The following is a 20,799-nucleotide window of genomic DNA, read 5'->3' as shown; positions in this document are numbered from 1 at the left end:
CACCAAAGGGCTGCTTCTGTCTCTACCACCTTTCCAGGCAGTGTTCCAGACCCCTACACCCCTCTGAAGAAGCTACCCCCTCTGAAGAAGCTACCCCCTCAAAACCTTCCAGCAGCCACCTGAAATCTATGCCCTGCTTGTAATTGACCCCACCACCAAGAGAACTAGGCCCTTGCTATCCATTATATCCAGGCCCCACAAAATGTTATACACCTCAATGAGGTGCCTCCTCTGTTCCTAGGAGAACAAACTCAGCCTCTCCAATCTGTCCTCCGCTAAGATTCTCCATTCCAGGCAGCATCCTCTCCAGTGCAATCACAAAAACTTTGCTAAAGTCCATATACACTATATCATATGCATGACCCTCAAAATTCAAGCAGTTTCGTCAAACACGATCTTCCCTTAACAAATCCATGCCGACTGCCCCTAATTAATCCTTGCCTTTCTAAATGTAGATTTATCCTGTCCTACAGAATTTTTTCCAATAATTTTCCCATCACTGCTGATAGGCCTGTAATTACTCAACCTATCCCTTTCTCCCTTCTTAGACAAGCGTACCACATTAGCAGTCCTGCGGCACCATGCCTGAATCCCAAAGAAGACTGGAAAATGATTGTCAAGGCCTCTGCTATTTCCTCTTTTGCTTTGCTCAACAGCCTAGGATGCATTTCATCCAGGCCTGGGGATTTATCCACTTTCAAAGCTGCTAAACCCCTTAATACCTCCTCTCTCACTGTTTATTTCATCCAGAATTTCACACTCCTCGCTAGCAGTATCTGCATTGCCCCTTTCCTTTGTGAAAACAGACGCAAAGTATTCATTAAGAACCATACCCACATCTTCCGTCTCCACACACAGATTACCCTCATGTTCTCGAATGGGCCCTACCCTTTCTTTAGTTAACCTCTTGCTCTTAATATATTTATAGAACATCTTTGGGTTTTCCTTGATTTTATTTGCCAAGAATTTTTCATGCTCTCTTAGCATTCCTAATATCCTTTTTAATTTCACCTCTGAACTTTCTATATTCCTCCAGAGATTCTACAGTATTTAGCCGTTGGTATATGACAACAGCTTCCCTTTTTTTCTTTATCCTCCCCTGTAAGTACCTAGACATCCAGGGGGCTCTAGAATTGTTATTCCCAGCCTTATTCTTTAAGGGCATATGTTTGGCCCAAGCCCTCCGGATCTCCTCCTTGAATGCCTTCCATTGTTCCCACACTGATTTACCTTCAAGTAGCTGTTTCCAAAATTACTTAACTTAGCAAATTTAGCTTTTCCCTCAGTTTACAACTTTTATTCCTGGTCTATCCTTGTCCTTATCCATAACTACCTTGAATCTGACTGAATTATGGTTACTGGCACCCAAGTGCTCTCCCACTGATTTCCCCAAAACTGAATCCAGACCCCACCCCCCTCTCCAGTGTTGGGCTTGTTACATACTGACTAAAAAAGTTCTCGAATGCATTTTAGGAATTCTGCACCCTCTATACCCTTCACACTATATTTGTCCCAATCAATACTAGGATCGTTGAAATCCCCTACTATTAATGCCCTATGGTTTTTGGACTCCAGAAATTTGCCTACACGTTTGCTCTGCTCTTCTATCTCCCTCCCATTGTTTGGGGATCTATACACACCCAGCAGCGTGATTGCTTCTTATTTTTCAATTCGACCCATATGGCCTCATTTGATGATCCCTCTAACATATCATCCTTCCTCACAGCTGTAATAGTTTCTTTTGCAGCAGAGCAGGTCTCCAGTCGTCCTGGTTAACCCTTGCCACCGGACCAAGACCTAGCTCTGTCACACCTATGTGGTGGCTGGTGTGCAACGGTCACCCCACATTAAAAAAATTCACGCACAGGCATTTTCCACCCCCTCAATTAGAGTTCAGGACTTGAACATCAGGTCCTTCGTCGAAACATCTGCAAATGCTTGTGGAAGCAAGTCATCCTCGTTCAAGGGACCACCTCCTATCTAAAAATCCTGTAACCAGGAATATTGAGCTGCCAAACCTGCCCTTCTTTCAGCCATGTCTCACTCCCAAGTGTCTACCTGTGCTCTCAGCTCATCCACCTTGTTCGCTATACTCCTTGTATTGAAGTATACATCATTTAGCTCACGGAGACCTCCTTGATTACTACTTACTAACCCTCGTTTCCCCGTCTTCAGTTTCACTTTCTACAAATAGCAATCATTCCTTTCACACCTACAGACAAACATTCTGCAGGTAGTTTACTTTCATAAAGCCATATTTAAGGGATCGTGCATCAACAGTTCCCATTTATCTGTCAAATTTCCTAAATAAATGCACTTTACTCTAACCCATTTAAATGTGCCATTAGGTTCTACATAGAAAAGCCCACTACTGCTCCCACACATTGTAAATTGTATGGATGAGGGGGAAGAAGTCCCAAAGAGAAATACAAGGTTGCTGGAAGGACAAACTGCTCTGCAACATGCAGTTGGAGAGAATGGCTGTGAAGATCAGTTTGTAAATGTACGTTCTGTATTGTGAAATTTCAGATTCCTTCAGCTACACAGTCTAGGTAGTTCGGATCTGCTGTCCAAGTGAAAGAAAAATGTTACCTTGTTCTGTGCAGTCTCTCGGATGTGAACTTTCTGCCTCTCCTGTGCCAGAGTTTCAGCCAACATTAAAAACTAGATTTAAACAATAAAGATTTTTTTTTTTCAGTTGGATAATAAATCTATTCAGAATTTGAACAAGTTCAATTGCAAGCAATACCCTGATCATTACAAACTATAAAATATTATACCTGGTATATTACCCAGGAGATGAAATTGTAAACTTCTTTATAGAACAGGATTACAATTCTACAAAAGTGAAGTTATTCTCCCTATAGTGAAGACCTACATTATGAATAATTGCATGAAGTTTTATATCAGCCTGAAAATTGGAGTAAAAAAAAAACTTCAACTCCAATTACTGGTACAACACCTTCCACAGATTGTGATAAAATCCACTGCCAAAGGAATCTTCTCCCTTTCCCTCACATTTCTACTGTCACACCCATATAGTTCAGGGCCAGGAAGTCAACCGTCCCAGTGTTCACAAACTGACCACGGTATGCACAAGGAGGTGTGGAGGAAACTACTTGATTCTCACTCCAGTTTCTTTTTCTCCAGGGCAAGGGTGGTGCTATGAGATCAGACCCACTTTGTTCTTAGTCCTCAGCTCCTCTGCTAATGGATTCGGCCTTGATGCAGAGACAGCATTCTCAAACTTGGAGTGGGGCTTGAACCCAACACCTTGTGACTCAGACTTGAGCACATAATCCAAGCCGACACTTACTGCCAGTACTGAGGGAGTGCTGCACTGTTGGAGATGCTCCCTTTCAAAAGGAGACAATAATTCAAGGGCCCATCTCTCCCATAAAAGATCCCATGGAACTATTCAAAGTTCTCCCCAGTGTCCTGGCAAATGTTCATCCCTCATATCACAAAAAACATACCACCACATTACTGTTTGTGGGAGCTTGCTGTGCAGTTTGGCTGCTGTGTTTTCTACATTACTGTAGTGATTACACTTAATTGGCTGTGAAGTGCTTTGGGATGTCTGATGGTCATAAAAGGCACATATAAATACAAGTCTTTTTCTGTTATTAGTACAAGGTTCCCATTTCTATTCAAATACCTGATCTCTATAGTAATTCTCCATAGACTGCAGCTCTTCCTTCTGTCGATTCTTGTGCTCCTGTCGTTTCTCCTTGGCATAAGTCTTCAATTCACGCAATCTCTGCTTCTGAATCTCCAAACCATCCTCAAACAGGTTTTTGAAAATCTTTTGGATTAGGAAAATAACTAGTCATTAGCCTGTTTAGTACAATATTCAAACATTTGCAGTAACTTTACATTAAAAATGCTGGTCACCGGGGTGTTTTTAAAAAAAAAACGTGAATTCTCACTCGAGTACAACTGGATAAAGGCACTTTAAATGGGTTAGAGTAAACGCGCCATTATGTACTTTATAGAAAAGTCCACTACTGCTCCCACACATTGTAAACTCGGTCAAGCCCGCATGTGCTGATGTGCAACGGTCACCACACTAATAAAAATCCACGCACAAGCATCTTCCACCCTCCGAGTTCACGTCTGGAATATCAGGTCCTTCATTGAAACATCTGCAAACTCATTCTTTTTGGTGTGGAAGCAAGTCATCCTTGTTCGAGGGACCGCCTATGATGATGACAATTGTACTGTTGGTGTTCACCGAGTTGCATGTCCTGCAACAGCACTTTTTGGTTTGACACTTTAGAATACATCAGAAGAGCTGGTCATATCAACAATAACATTATTTACATATATAGTGCCTTAAATGTAGCAAAATGTCTCAGGTGGGAGACAGTGCAGCTTTTGGTGTTCGTGTAGAATGACGATCAAGATCCGAGCAAGGAAGCGACAATGGCAAAGTGGGGAGAGGAAAAGGAACAGAAGGATATCCAGTGCTATGTAAGTGGATGGGAACTCAACATCCAGGGGTATTCAACATTTAGGAAGGACAGACAAAATGAAAAGGAGGCGGGGTGGCGTTGCTGGTTAAAGAGGTAATTAATGCAATAGTAAGGAAGGACATTAGCTTGGATGATGTGGAATCGGTATGGGTGGGAGAAGGGATAACCAGCCGTGGATAACCAAAGAAATAAAGGAGAGTATCAAATTAAAAACCAATGCGTATGAGGTGGCCAAGGTTAGTGAGAAACTAGAAGATTGGGAAAATTTTAAACGACAGCAAAGAATGACTAAGAAAGCAATAAAGAAAGGAAAGATAGATTACAAAAGTAAACTTGCGCAAAACATAAAAACAGATAGTAAAAGCTTTAACCGATATATAAAACGGAAAAGAGTGACTAAAGTAAATGTTGGTCCCTTAGAAGATGAGAAGGGGGATTTAATAATGGGAAATGTGGAAATGGCTGAGACCTTAAACAATTATTTTTCTTCGGTCTTCACAGTGGAAGACACAAAAACCATGCCAAAAATTGCTGGTCACGGGAATGTGGGAAGGGAGGACCTTGAGATAATCACTATTTCTAGGGGGGGTAGTGCTGGACAGGCTAATGGGACTCAAGGTAGATAAGTCCCCTGGTCCTGATGAAATGCATCCCAGGGTATTAAAAGATATGGCGGAAGTTATAACAGATGCATTCGTTATAATCTACCAAAATTCTCTGGACTCTGGAGAGGTACCAGCGGATTGGAAAGCAGCTAATGTAACACCTCTGTTTAAAAAAAGGGGGCAGACAAAAAGGCAGGTAACTATAGGCCGGTTAGTTTAACATCTGTAGTGGGGAAAATGCTTGAAGCTATCATTAAGGAAGAAATAGCAGGACATCTAGATAGGAATCGTGCAATCAAGCAGACGCAACATGGATTCATGAAGGGGAAATCATGTTTAACTAATTTACTGGAATTCTTTGAGGATATAACGAGCATGGTGGATAGAGGTGTACCGATGGATGTGGTGTATTTAGATTTCCAAAAGGCATTCGATAAGGTACCACACAAAAGGTTACTGCAGAAGATAAAGGTATGCGGAGTCAGAGAAAATGTATTAGCATGGATCGAGAATTGGCTGGCTAACAGAAAGCAGAGAGTCGGGATAAATGGGTCCTTTTCGGGTTGGAAATCGGTGGTTAGTGGTGTGCCACAGGGATCGGTGCTGGGACCACAACAGTTCACAATATACATAGATGACCTGGAAGAGGGGATTAGTGGGAAAGCGGGTTGTGTAGAGGACACCGAGAGGCTGCAAAGAGATTTAGATAGGTTAAGCAAATGGGCTAAGGTTTGGCAGATGGAATACAATGTCGGAAAATGTGAGGTCATCCACCTTGGGGGGAAAAAAAAAAACAGTAAAAGGAAATATTATTTGAATGGGGAGAAATTACATGCTGAGGTGCAGAGAGACCCAAAAAGTTAGTTTGCAGGTGCAGCAGGTAATCAGGAAGGCGAATGGAATGTTGGCCTTCACTGCGAGAGGGATGGAGTACAAAAGCAGGGAGGTCCTGCTGCAACTGTACAGGGTATTGGTGAGGCAGCACCTGGAGTACTGCGTGCAGTTTTGGTCACCTTACTTAAGGAAAGATATACTAGCTTTGGAGGGGGTACAGAGACGATTCACTAGGCTGATTCCGGAGATAAGGGGGTTACCTTATGATGAGTAGACTGGGTCTTTACTCGTTGGAGTTCAGAAGGATGAGGGGTGATCTTATAGAAACATTTAAAATAATAAAAGGGATAGACAAGATCGAGGCAGAGAGGTCGCTTCCACTGGTCAAGGAGACTAGAACTAGGGGGCACAGCCTCAAAATACGGGGGAACCAATTTAAAACCGAGTTGAGAAGGAATTTCTTCTCCCAGAGGGTTGTGAATCTGTGGAATTCTCTGCCCAAGGCTAGCTCATTGAATGTATTCAAATCACAGATAGATTTTTAACCAATAAGAGAATAAAGGGTTCTGGGGAGCGGGCGGGTAAGTGGAGCTGAGTCCATGGCCAGATAGCCATGATCTTTTTGAATGGCGGAGCAGGCTAGAGGGGCTAGATGGCCTACTCCTGTTCCTAATTCTTATGTTCTTATGTGTGGAGCTATGGAATACCAAAGGGCAGTAAACACTAGTGGGAGTTGTGTACAGACCACCAAACAGTAGTAGTGAGGTTGGGGACAGCATCAAACAAGAAATTAGGGATGTGTGCAATAAAGGTACAGCAGTTATCATGGGCGACTTTAATCGACATATTGATTGGGCTAACCAAACTGGTAGCAATGCGGTAGAGGAGGATTTCCTGGAGTGTATTAGAGATGGTTTCCTAGACCAATATGTCGTTTCCTAGACCAATATGTCGAGGAACCAACTCGAGGGCTGATGTGTAATGAGAAAGGACTAATTAACAATCTTGTTGTGCGAAGCCCCTTGGGGAAGAGTGACCATAATATGGTAGAATTCTTTATTAAGATGGAGAGTGACACAGTTAATTCAGAGACTAGGGTCCTGAACTTGAGGAAAGATAACTTCGATGGTATGAGACGTGAATTGGCTAGAATAGACTGGCGAGTGATACTTAAAGGGTTGACAGTGGATAGGCAATGGCAAACATTTAAAGATCACATGGATGAACTTCAACAATTGTACATCCCGGTCAGGAGTAAAAATAAAACGGGGAAGGCGGCTAACAAGGGAAATTAAGGATAGTGTTAAAGCCAAGGAAGAGGCATTTAAATTGGCCAGAAAAAACAGCAAACCTGAGGACTGGGAGAAATTTAGAATCCAGCAGAGGAGGACAAAGGGTTTAATTTGGAGGGGGAAAATAGAGTATGAGAGGAAGCTTCCTGCAACATAAAAACTGACTGCAAAAGCTTCTATAGATATGTGGAGAGAAAAAGATTAGTGAAAACAAACTTAGGTCCCTTGCAGGCAGATTCAGGTGAATTTATAATGGGCAACAAAGAAATGGCAAACCAGTTAAACAAATACTTTGGTTCTGTCTTCACGAAGGAAGACACGAATAACCTTCCGGAAATAGTAGGGGACCGAGGGTCTAGTGGGAAGGAGGAACTGAGGGAAATCCTTATTAGGCGGGAAATTGTGTTAGGGAAATTGATGGGATTGAAGGCCGATAAATCGCTGGAGCCTGATGGTCTGCATCCCAGAGTACTTAAGGAAGTAGCCCTGGAAATAGCGGATGCATTGGTGATCATTTTCCAACAGTCTATCGACTCTGGATCGGTTCCTATGGACTGGAGGCTAGCTAATGTAACACCACTTTTTAAGAAAGGAGGGAGAGAAAATGGATAATTATAGACCGGTTAGCCCGACATCAGTAATGGGGAAACTGTTGGAATCAATTAGTAAAGATGAAATTGCAGCATATTTGGAAAGCAGTGACGGGATCGGCCCAAGTCAGCATGGATTTATGAAAGGGAAATCATGATTGACAAATCTTCTAGAATTTTTTGAGGATGTAATAGTAGAGTGGACAAGGGAGAACCAGTGGATGTGGTGTATTTGGACTTTCAAAAGGCTTTTGACAAGGTCCCACACAAGAGATTGGTGTGCAAAATTAAAGCACATGGTCTTGGGGGTAATGTACTGACGTGGATAGAGAACTGGTTGGCAGATGGAAGCAGAGAGTCGGGATAAATGGGTCCTTTGCAGAATGGCAGGCAGTGACTAGCGGAGTGCCGCAGGGCTCAGTGCTGGGACCACAGTTATTTACAATATACATTAATGATTTAGATGAGGGAATTGAGTGTAATACCTCCAAGTTTGCAGATGACACTAAGCTGGGTGGCAGTGTGAGCTGTGAGGAGGACGCTAAAAGGCTACAGGGTGGGCAAGTGGGCAAACTCGTGGCAGGTGCAGTATAATGTGGATAAATGTGAGGTTATCCACTTTGGTAGCAAAAACACAATGGCAGAATATTATCTGAATGGCGGCAGATTAGGAAAAGGGGAGGTGTAACGAGACCTGGGTGTCATGGTTCATCAGTCATTGAAAATTGGCATGCAGGTACAGCAGGCGGTGAAGGCGGCAAATGGTATGTTGTCCTTCATAGCGAGGGGATTTGAGTATAGGAGCAGGGAGGTCTTACTGCAGTAGTGAGGCTCACCTGGAATATTGTGTTCGGTTTTGGTCTCTCAATCTGAGGAAGGGCGTTCTTGCTATTGAGAGAGTGCAGTGAAGGTTCATCAGACCGAGTCCCAGGATGCCAGGACTGATATATGAGGAGAGACTGGATCAACTGGGCCTGTGTTCACTGTAGTTTAGAAGGATGAGAGGGGATCTCAGACACATATAAAATTCTGACGGGACTGGACAGGTTAGATGCGGGATGAATGTTCGCGATGTTGGGGAAGTCCAGGACCAGGGGACATAGTCTAAGGATAAGGGGTAAGCCATTTCGGACTGAGATGAGGAGAAACTTCTTCACTCAAGAGTTGTTAACCTGTGGAATTCCCTGCCGCAGAGAGTTGTTGATGACAGTTCATTGGATATATTCAAGAGGGAGTTAGATATGGCCCCTTACGGCCAAAGGGATCAAGGGGTATGGAGAGAAAGCAGGAAAGGGGTACTGAGGTGAATGATCAGCCATGATCTTTTGGAATGGTGGTGCAGGCTCGAAAGGCCGAATGGCCTACTCCTGCACCTATTTTCTATGTTTCTATGGATGCAGATAGTCTTAGTGATGGAGAGGGTGTAGGGTTTGAAGCTCAGATCAAAACACTGAAGTTGCAGCTAGAGTGAGCAGTTTTGGAGGCGAGGGAATCAGACATCAATTAGAGAAAGTTCAGGCTCATCCAGGACAATGTCAAGACAGACAGCACAGGGACAGGAGTTGGAGAAAATGAAAGAGTGACAGAATCAGCTACATATGTATGGAAGCCGACTCCATGCTGAGGGACAATACTTGTCCAGTAGAAAAGCAAGGGGTCCAAAAGGTGGGAATCTTGGAATATCCCAGAGTTTATTGTACGGGGTTGATAGCATGAATTTCCTGAAACATCGTCTCCTATGTGGAGACAAATAAAAAAGAGTGGGGCCAAGTGAGGGCAGTGCCTGAAAGTGAGTCAGAGGAGGGTCAGTTTTACTAATTGTACTGTTGCAGATAGATTGGCCTGTAAAACTCACACCCTTATGGTGTAATAGCATCAGAGTAATAGAAGTGCAACATGGAACCAGGGCCCAGCAGGACCCTGCAGCAAAGCTCCCTGGAGCAAGGAGTCTCTCCACTTTGCTCCACAGAATGGTCAGACTCTGCTCTCCACTGACACAATAGCGTCAGTGCAAACTGATCTGCTTCACATCAGGGATGCTGTTGCACTGTAAATGAACCCTCAGAGTATGAACGAGAAATGCAAGTGCAGTTTGTCTCCTGGTAACACAATCGAACACAAGTTAATTCATAAGAACATAACGTAAGAAATAGGAGCAGGAGTAGGCCACCTGGCCCCTCAAACCTGCTCCGCCCTTTAATAAGATCCTGGATTCAGCTCCACTTCCCTATAACCCTTTATTGCCTTATTGTTCAAAAATCTGTCTTATCTCCACCTTAAATATGTTCAATGACCCAGCTCCATTGCAAAGTGCTGCAGTAGAGAGAGACCTGGGGGTCCTTGTGCATGCAACAACAAAATGTTAGTATGCAGGTATAGCAAGTAATCAGGAAGGGATTACTGCGTAGTATTGGTCTCCGTATTTAAGAAAGGATATACTTGCATTGGAGGCAGTTCAAAGGTGGTTCACTAGGTTGATTCCAGAGATGAGGGTTTGACTTAGGAGGATAGGTTGTGCCTATACACATTTGAGTTCAGAAGAATGAGGTGTGATCTTATCGAAACATATAATGAGGGGGCTCGACAAGGTGGATGCAGAGAGGATATTTCCACTCATAGGGGAAAACTAAAACTGGGGGACATAGTCTTAGAATAAGGGGCCCATTTAAAACTGAGATGAGGAGGAATTTCTTCTCTGAGGGTTGTAAATCTATGGAATTCTCTGCCCCAGAGAGCTGTGGAGGCTGGGTCACTGAATATATTTCATCATCATATTAGAATCATTCTTGGGTGGCTGTACAGTCCTATATGAGAACCACAGTCTGTCACAGGTGGGACAGATAGTCGTTGAGGGAAGGGAAGAGATTTTTGAGTGATAAGGCAGTGAAGTGGAGCAGAGTCCATGATCAGATCAGCCATGATCTTATTGAATGGCGGAGCAGGCTTGAAGGGTCAAATGGCCTACTCCTGTTCCTATTTCTTATGTTTTCTCTGGGGCAGAGAATTCCACAGATTTACAACCCCCAGAAGAAACTCCTCATCTCAGTTTTAAATGGGCGGCCCCTTATTCCCCTAGTTTTAGTCTCCGTTATGAGCGGAAATATCCTCTCTGTATCCACCTCGTCAAGCTCCCTCATTATCTTGTATGTTTCGATAAGGTCATCTCTCATTCTTCCGAACTCCAATGTGTATAGGTCCAACCTACTCAACCTATCTTCATAAGTCAACCCCTCATCTCCGGAATCAACTTGGTGAACCTTCTCTGAACAGCCTCCTTAAGTATATCCTTCCTTAAATACGGAGACCAAAACTGTACGCAGTACTCCAGATGTGGCCTTACCAATACAGTTGCAGCAGGACTTCTCTGCACAGAAGGGAAGGAGGCCATTCAGCCCATGCCTCACCTTTTCTTCCCGAGTCCTTGCTCGCATCATTTTAGCACGCAGCTGAACATGGTAGTCATTGTGGTACTTCTTGGCACGAGCAATTTGCTGCCTTTGCTCCTTCATCTTGTTCTGGGCAGACTTCTGCTGCCGGATTCGTTCCTTAAACTCTTTCTGAAGGCGAAGCAGAAAAGGGTGTGGTTGGAAGGCATTATTTGCATGCAAAGGGTTATCAGCACAGTACCACAAGGAGCTACTGGAGCAGACATTGAAGAAACTAGTGGGGTGCCACAGGGATCAGTGCTGGGACCCCAACTATTTACAATCTATTAACTACTTGGAAGAAGGGACCGAGTGTAACGTAGCCAAGTTTGCTGACGATACAAAGATGGGAGGAAAAGCAATGTGTGAGGAGGACACAAAAAATCTGCAAATGGACATAGACAGGCTAAGTGAGTGGGCAAAAATTTGGCAGATGGAGTATAATGTTGGAAAGTGTGAGGTTATGCACATTGACAGAAAAAAATCAAAGAGCATGTTATTATTTAAATAGAGAAAGATTGAAAAGTGCCGCAGTACGGCGGGACCTGGGGGTACTTGTGCATGAAACACAAAAGGATAGTATGCAGGTACAGCAAGTGATCAGGAAGGCCAATGGTCTCTTGGCCTTTATTGCAAAGGGGATGGAGTATAAAAGCAGGGAAGTCTTGCTGCAGCTATATAAAAAAGGTATTGGTGAGGCCACACCTGGAATACTGCGTGCAGTTTTGGTTTCCATAGTTGCGAAAGGATATACTTGCTTTGAGGCAGGTCAGAGAAGGTTCACTAGGTTGATTCCGGGGATGAGGGGGTTGACTTATGAGGAAAGGTTGAGTAGGTTGGGCCTCTACCCATTGGAATTCAGAAGAATGAGAGGTGATCTTATCGAAACTTTTAAGATTATGAGGGGGCTTGACAAGGTGGATGCAGAGAGGATGTTTCCACTGATAGAGACTAGAACTAGAGGGCATGGTCTTAGAATAAGGGGCCATCCATTTAAAAGAGAGATGAGATTAAATTTCTTCTCTGAAGGTTGTAAATCTGTGGAATTTGCTGCCTTAGAGAGCTGTGGAAGCTGGGACATTGAATAAATTTAAGACAGAAATAGCTAGTTTCTTAAACGATGAGGGGATAAGGGGTTATGGGAAGCAGGCAGGGAATTGGAGCCGAGTCCACGGCCAGATCAGCCATGATCTTATTGAATGGCGGAGCAGGCTCGAGGGGCCGTATGGCCTACTCCTGTTCCTATTTCTTATGTTCTTATGTTCTAAATGAGATGCACCCGAAGCCAAACATAATAAAGTTACAAGGAAATGGAATTAGAGTAGGTAGCTCCCGGCGATGCAGTCAGAACAGATACACAGATTCGCCAAGAAATTTAAGATTAAAGAGCTGGAGGTTTTATTAAATGGCATTTAGATTAAAAACCAAGTGAAAATATGCTCAGATTCCATCCTTTATCAAGCCTTACCAGACGCAAATTGTGATCCTGCTCCTTTTTAATTATATCGATCAGGAGATCGTGCTTTTTCTGGGCATCTTCAATCTGACGAGAAAGTAAGAGTAGTTAGCATTGGAGAGTCAGTTGGTGTCCCAGCAGCAATAAAACAATGAAGATTTGGCCTGTGCTCCTAATGGAGTGCGCCAGTGAGGGACGAGATGCGACTCACTGCTGATTGAAGCTTTGCTTGGTTCCGGTCCTGTTCAGCACCCGACCTGGTCAACTGTTCCACCTGCCTGAACTGCTGCTGCCACATCCTGTTCATAGTGTGCGGAGATACCGGCAGATAAGGGAATTCTTCCAGTAGTAAAGGTAGGAGGTCATTATCTTGTATTTTCACTGCAAAAAATCATACCCGAGATAGATACTTAAATCGCCTTGACTATAAGCAACTTGCACATTGAACAAACCTCAATAGCTCACAGGAAAAAAATACCCAATTCAAGTATTATATTGAACTATATAACTGAATCAACCCTGAAGTTTAAAGACAGATTTTTGATCAGAGTATCAGATTGGAATATGTTCAGGTGGTGGATGTAATGCAAGTTCTTTTTTGACTATCCTGAAGTTTATCAGTAGATGGCAGCAACCAGCAATTGCCTCCAATTGATCAATGACAATGTGCCAGAACCAGAGGGCAGCAATAAGCACACTTCATCCAAACACAAATACGTGTCCTGACCCCTTGAACAGGCTACAGTGTACGTTATAAAGACGATGGAAGTTTATATCGGAATAAACCTGCAGTGATGTCACTAATCCTTCACCACAATCATGGAGTTATACAGTGATGCTGACTGCAGTGGTATGAAACACCCAAATAAAAAGGTCCCACACAAGACAACCACACCACCAACTAAACTGTAAACAGTTTATAAAAGACCATTTACTTAGACTGGATTAATGCCCAAGCAGAAGACTAGCCTTGCAGTTAACACCACCACCCCAATTAAGTACATTAAAACACAAGTAGTTGTTTTTCTTAAACACAGCGAGTTAGGGTGATCTGGAATCCATTGCCAGAAAAGGGAGGTGGAAGCAGATTCAATAACTTTCAAAAAGGGAATTGGATAAGTACTTGAAGGGGGAAAAAAAGGGCTATGGGGAAAATGCAGGGGTGTGGGACTAACTAGATAGCAGCTTTGAAGTGTTGATACAGGCACGATGGGCGGAATGGCATCCTGTGTTGTATCATTCTATGATTCAATGAATCTCAGCCTCAGCAACTTTTTTGTTTTAGTAAATACTCCACCCTCCTACTTTATATTATTTTTGATCCTGGCCTCACCTTATCTGAAATAATTACATTTCTTTCCTCCAGTAACATCTTAATCACGAGGCAAGACTGGGGGGGGGGGGGGGGAGGGTGAAGAGGGAGTTTAGGCTTAAAAAGGAAAAGGAATTGTAGAAAAGGTTTGTAGTCAACTAAATGTAAATTGGATTAATTTTGTGTCAAATATCTTGCCGACATAGCCCAATGACCCCGAAGGGTACAGAGCTGAAAAGATGATCAAGAGAAGGCTTAAAGAGGATTGGAGCAGGACTTAATATGGGATAGGAGGCAAGCAATGGGTGAGTTGCAGTTAATGTAGTGTGGAGTTTGAGAAGCTGGAGAGAAGGTAACAGGTAGGGCAAGATTGTTATCAAGGATAAAGTTGCTGCTGTTGGAAAAGTCGAGTCTGCAGGTGACTCAGTGGGGATGAAGGTTTCAGCAGTAGTGGGGTGAAATGGGTGATTTATTTTTGAGATTGAAGTAGGAAGTCTTGGTGATTTGCCCAATTTTGTCTGACAACACTACTGTTGATGATGGTGGGGGAAAGAGAGTCAGTTTGAATAAAAGCTGATACGAGAGTTACGATCAATTTCACTTGCTTCCATCAACACAACGTGCCTTCATGTAATTTTTAAAATGTTTAAAGCACGCTACATTATTCCATTTCAATGAGTCATCTTGTTGACTTAAAAGCTAATGTTCCATCTCCCCTCTCAGGTGTTCCATCCTTCTCACATCCCTCAAATGTCTCCCACATTCGCAGCTCTGCGTTTTGAAAGCATGACTCCAGCCCTCCTGTGTCCCAGCTCTCACTCCCTCACCACCTGAATCCAACTCGCTGCTCAATTTCTTGCTTTGCCCAATTCCCTTCCCTCTGTTCCACAATCAGTGGCAGAGCTTTCTGCCGGCAAGGTCTAGCATTCTATTCCCATTCTGAACCCTTCCAACTTGCTTCATCTCTATCCAAGCCCAATGTTTGGTCAAATCTTTGATCACCTCCCCAGACTCTTTCCTTGGTGCCTGCTCCAAATCCGTTCACCTCTCCTCCTTCCTTTTTATGAACCACCTGGGTCAGCTCTGTTATGCTAAAGAAATCGTACAAGTGCATGTTGTGGATAGCTGTGCAGGCATCCGCGGTCCAGCACACTCAGCCCTCCTCTGAACTCGAGAGAATGAAACAAGTAAAAAAAACACAGGTTAAAATTACAACAGCAAATACTAGGGTAAAGTTCGAAGGTGGGGCGGGGTGAACATTTTACCCAGTATACTTTGGCTCGGGTTTGCAATTCTGCACAATTACCCTTGGTGGTTCCACAAGTTAACACATTTCTCAAAAATCACAACTTTCCACTCGGCAGAATCGAGCCGCTTCTTTGAATTCTTACTAGGTGTTGCTTTTTTTGGCTTCACCACTCCTGTCGGTGTCCACTGGCTGTGCTTTGGCTTTCGTGGTTTGGCTTTTGCAGAGTAAACTTTCGCTGGCTGCGGGGTTTGGGGAGTTTCTTTGAAGATATTTTCTTTATATTCTTGTTCCTTCATAACAGATGTAGAACAGATGTCAAGTACACAAAAGGAATATTCTGCTCATTTTATTTAGAGCCTGGAACATCACAAGGCACCATGTGATGAGTTAGCACAAATATTCTTTTTTAAAAAAGAGGACAAATAGCAATAGGAATAAAAACTGACTGAATATTGAGAGTCAAAGTGCTGTGTGAGGTTTGGTGCCATTCATTACTCAGTATATTTATGAATTGAATACAAAATAAGTTAACCTCGTGATTGTATCCAACCCCCAATATTTAAGCAGGTTTAAGCTTCTGGTCTGATAGCCTTTACTGAACATATAAAAACATTTTTTTTTAAATTCAGTTAAGGTATTTAACACATGCTGGATGACTCACTGTTTTCTTGGCGTTTGATTTTTCTTTTCCAATTTTAGCTTTCTCTTTTTTCTTGTAATTCTCCAGTTCTTCTCTGTAACACTCACTCACTGCCTGCAGGGGAAAAAAAATAAGTCAACAAATATTTGTGGGGTAAAGTCACCATTAACAGCGCTCGACTACAAGACCAGAATTGTGATCGCTATTCACAGCCAATACTGGCAACTCCCGGACATGACATGACTCGGCGGAATCAGTGTGAATTGTTTTTTTTTTTATAAACAAAAGGTCACAAATGCTTTCACAACAGAAAAATCAGCATTGACCGAGTCCACGACTATCTGTAGACCGAATGGGAGGTTCCACAGGCTTTATAACGCACAGAAATAGAAACAAAAGGGCAGTCAACCCACTAGTTTTATTGGTGTACAACTGGAGATGGCTGTAATAAGAAAGGATGTCCGTAAGCATTGACCCTGGTGGTGGTTGGGAGCAGAGGCTTTGGAGAAATTGTTCTGTGACCCAATCACCACTTCAGCAGCTTCCTGGACTGAATCTATTCCATATTTTTTTTTGTAAATACAGCCGACATACAGAAATATAATATAGAGCAGGCTCCATTGGATCATCCAAACTACAGCCCACAGAGTCGGAGTGATTCACGGTCCTGCTGTTGCCAGGCTTTTGATGCTGCGGGGGTTCGCCTGTTGGAACTTTGAGGGTTGAACAGCTGGGCCCTCAGTGGCACTCCCACATTGGTGGCCTAACTCCAATCCCACCAAACGACAAAGCACCAACAAGAACCAACTTTTCCAAACCACTCGGCCCACAAAATTCAAATGTGCGAACCCAGTGGTACAAAAAAAAAACCACAACTGCAAATTCAAAAAGGAAACAGTTGTTGGGGGCAAGTGTCTATTCCTCCAGATCATCATTTCCTGGCACTGAAAGTCATAGAAGTTTATAGCACAGGAGGAATCCATTCAGCCCAACAAGTTGTTTGTTAGTCATTTCTAACTAATCCAACTGTCCCACACTTTCTCAAAGACCACAGCCCTGCATTTCTCTGCTTGAAATGCTTGGTGACTCTTCCCTTAAAAAAAGGATGGAATCAGCTTTCCCATGGGAGCATTTGAGGCAGGCGGCATTGCATCTTTTGAGCAAAAAGTAAACATTAGAAGCTCCAACATTCTTTGCGTAGACGTTTCTCCTTGATGTTTTCTTCACTGTGAAAATTTTAAATGAAATGACCCCTTGCCACTGACTCCCCAAGCAGAGGAAATGGACTTTTCCCATTCAGAAACCTTCCTAGACTTTTAAAAACCTCAAATCTCTTAACTCGTCCACAAGTCACCTCGACCTCATCTCCAGTGTTTTGTGGTCTGTAAATATGCAGCAAATTGTACCATTTCCATCTGGATTCTATGTTTTATCTGTCCAACCATCCAGGATTCTGATTGCCGAGGCCATAAACGCGAGGTCACATTTTCAATGAAGAGTCAACAGCCGTACTCACCTCTCTCCTGCTGTTTCCATGGCAATACACTCTTGCTTCCATTGTAAAATATGCCTAACCTTAACATTGGACACTGAATATTGTTCACACAGGTGCCAATACTTTGACTGTTTCCCTGAATGGCATCCTCTCAAGAGCATCTCACTTCAATACAATTAAATGTAGTCTGTAACCTTCGGTTAAGTCATCTAATAAACATTAGAACAGTAGAGGACACCAGGCAGAAGAACTTTGGTGCGACTCCATTAATCATTACAGTCGAGCTCAAACTGTACCACTTCAGAAACACATTACTAAAGTGGTTTAAAACAAAATGTAAGTCACAAAGTACACTTGCACAGAACTCTTTTTTTTTTAAAAAGTGTTTAAAAAAAAATGAAACTTGAAGACCACTTAAAATGCAAAGGAGTCTCACATTCATATAACTGAGGCCTGGAGGAAGTGACTGCAATATGGAACGGAACAATGCATATAAATCAAAGTGACCCATGACAAGATAACTGAACATTGTATACATTTCCACACCAATAAAAAGGTACAGTATAAAATGCTGAAATGCCAATGTATTTACAAAAACCATTGTTTACATTACTTTGGAAGGTGGTTAAGTATACTAGCTTGATGTTTCTCTCAAGCTGCATCATGAGCAGGATGGCACATGGTCTTTCAAGTGGTTCTTTAAGGGTGCATATACATTCAAGGTGCTACAAACGGAATAAAGTTTATGCTTGGTTAAGAATTTGTCAGATTCTGGGTTTAACTGTAACTTGCCTTTGCTTTCATCCTTTGCTGGCCCATTTCTTGTTGCAGCTCTCTGCGAATTCTCCTCATTTGTCCCTTTGAGTCTTTGTTGAGAGCATCTTCAAACTCAGCTGGTAGAGCACGTCGAGTTGGTGATGGAGAAAGGGAGCGAGCACGGGCTGTCTTCCTGGTGGGTGTTGTGGCTTTATATTGGGTGAAGAAAAAAAGCAATCATACTCGTCTAGTATTTTCAAACATTACAATTTTAAAGATGATAGATTATATATTTATTAATTGTTCTCATTCAGGAAGTGTCAGTTTCAAAACATTGTTATTTTAGTAAAAACCACCACTTAAAAATCATCCACGTTTAAAACTGGCAGTCACTTATATTGTCCAAGGAAGCGATAACCATTATCCATTTGCACTAGCCAAGTTGCCGGCTATTGCAGTGCTCGGTTTATTTTGGGCAGAAACTGCTGTGTTTACTTACCAGTTCCAAATATCCATAAATTAGATATTCCTAATTACAGTTCATTCTGCTTGGTGGTGTTCCTGAAATAGCCGTACTAAACATCAACCTCCAGCATGAACTGTTCCAAGGATTTTGAGATGGGTGACGTCATTAAAACCCCGGTCGCCGTTTTGGAGGGTGGGCAGAAACAGCAGCAGGTACAGAGGAGTGGGAAAACCGGGGCGGCAAGTGTTTGTGAGAGATGCGGTGAATGTTTATGGCAGAGGAGTGGCGAGAGATCGTGGCGGAGGACAGGTGAGGGTACGGGGCCCAGAAGAGCTGAGGGTCCAGGGGCAGCACGGGCCAGCCCACACTGATATGCGTGTGCACTAGTTCCGTGCAGCACAGCAGGTCTTCAGTCGTGTTTGCTAACCCTTGCCACTGGACCAAGACCTAGCTCTGCGAGAGGCGGCGGCAGTCCGAGAGGCGGGAGCGTGTGGTGTCGGAGCGGCCTATAAAGGCCCAGCTGGCAGCGAGAGGCGGCGGCAGTCCGAGAGGCGGGAGTGCGTGGCGTCGGGAGGCCTATAAAGGCCCAGCGGCGGCAGGAGTGCGTGGTGTCGGAGCGGCTTATAAAAGGCGGAGCTCGTACAGCTCCAGCCGGGAGAAAAAGCAAAAAAGAAGTAGAAAGAAAGCAAAAGGTGACATCACAGCCAAAGGGGTAAGTGATTGGCCAGTAGCTTTTCTTTTTCATATCAGTAAGTAACCTGTTAACATTGTTGTCGTCAAATTAAGCGTATCTAAAGGTTAAGTCATGGCAGGAGAGCTCGGACACGTGATATGCTCCTACTGTACCATGTGGGAACTCAGGGAACTCAGGACGACAAGTGTGCGGGAAGTGTATCCGCCTCCAGCTCCTGACGGACCGCGTTGCAGAACTGGAGCCGAGGGTGGATTCACTCTGGGGCATCCACGATGCTGAGAATGACGTGAGTAGCATGTGTAGCGAGTTGGTCTTACCGCAGGTGAAGGGTCCACAGCCAGATAGGGAATGGAAGACCAACAGGAAGAGCAGTGCAAGGAAGGTAGTGCAGGGGTCCCCTGCGGTCATCCCCCTGCAAAACCGCTTTGGGTACTGTTGGGGGGGGGGATGACTTACCAGGGGAGGGCAGCAGCAGCCAAGTTCAAGGCACCGTGGCTGGCTCTGCTGTACAGGAGGGCAGGAAAAAGAGTGGGAGAGCAATAGTGACAGGGGATTCAATTGTAAGGGGAATAGATAGGCGTTTTTGTGGCCGCAACCGAAACTCCAGGATGGTATGTTGCCTCCCTGGTGCAAGGGTCAAGGATGTCTCGGAGCAGGTGTAGGACATTCTGAAAAGGGAGGATGAACAGCCAGTTGTCGTGGTGCACATTGGTACCAACGATATAGGTAAAAAACGGGATGAGGTCCTACGAGACGAATTTAAGGAGCTAAATTAAAAAGTAGGACCTCAAAAGTAGTAATCTCGTGATTGCTACCAGTGCCAGTCAGAGTAGGAATCGCAGGATAGCTCAGATGAATACATGGCTTGAGCAGTGGTGCAGCAGGGAGGGATTCAAATTTCTGGGGCATTGGAACCGGTTCTGGGGAAGGTGGGACCAGTACAAACCGGACGGTCTGCACCGAGGCAGGACCGGAACCAATGTCCTAGGAGGAGTGTTTGCTAGTGCTGTTGGGGAGGAGTTAAACTAATATGGCAGGGGGATGGGAACCAATCAAGGAGAAAGAGGGAAACAAAATGGAGACAGAAGCAAAAGACAGAAAGGAGATGAGTAAAAGTGGAGGGCAGAGAAACCCAAGGCAAAAAACAAAAAGGGCCACTGTACAGTAAAATTTTAAAAGGGTCAAAGTGTAATAAAAAGGCAAGCCTGAAAGCTCTGTGCCTCAATGCGAGGAGTATTCGGAATAAAGTGGACGAATTAACTGTGCAGATAGCAGTTAATGGATACGATGTGGTTGGCATCACGGAGACATGGCTCCAGGGTGACCAAGGCTGGGAACTCAACATCCAAGGGTATTCAACATTTAGGAAGGATAGACAGAAAGGAAAAGGAGGCGGGGTAGCATTGCTGGTTAAAGAGGAAATTAATGCAATTGTAAGGAAGGACATTAGCTTGGATGATGTGGAATCGGTATGGGTGGAGCTACGGAATACCAAAGGGCAGAAAACGCT

At 43.7% G+C, this 20,799-nt stretch overlaps 1 protein-coding gene across 1 annotated transcript in view; it reads right to left on the bottom strand.

The window, feature by feature from the left end:
- LOC139226230 (centrosomal protein of 95 kDa-like) overlaps positions 1 to 20,799 on the bottom strand; it is a 59,185-nt gene that overhangs the window by 5,400 nt on the left and 32,986 nt on the right. The window contains exons 14-21 of the mRNA XM_070856852.1: positions 18,162 to 18,338; positions 15,900 to 15,988; positions 15,381 to 15,528; positions 12,889 to 13,058; positions 12,690 to 12,764; positions 11,201 to 11,353; positions 3,659 to 3,805; positions 2,593 to 2,664 (exon numbers count right to left, since the gene is read on the bottom strand). Coding sequence (XP_070712953.1) covers positions 2,593 to 2,664; positions 3,659 to 3,805; positions 11,201 to 11,353; positions 12,690 to 12,764; positions 12,889 to 13,058; positions 15,381 to 15,528; positions 15,900 to 15,988; positions 18,162 to 18,338 — 1,031 coding nt within the window. The remainder of the gene's footprint in view (positions 1 to 2,592; positions 2,665 to 3,658; positions 3,806 to 11,200; positions 11,354 to 12,689; positions 12,765 to 12,888; positions 13,059 to 15,380; positions 15,529 to 15,899; positions 15,989 to 18,161; positions 18,339 to 20,799) is intronic.

The sequence above is a fragment of the Pristiophorus japonicus genome, chromosome 16 (assembly GCF_044704955.1).
Source record: "Pristiophorus japonicus isolate sPriJap1 chromosome 16, sPriJap1.hap1, whole genome shotgun sequence".
In the NCBI taxonomy this organism is placed as follows: domain Eukaryota; kingdom Metazoa; phylum Chordata; class Chondrichthyes; family Pristiophoridae; genus Pristiophorus; species Pristiophorus japonicus.
Note: the sequence above shows the minus strand (reverse complement) of the source record. Positions and strands in the feature narration are given on the sequence as shown.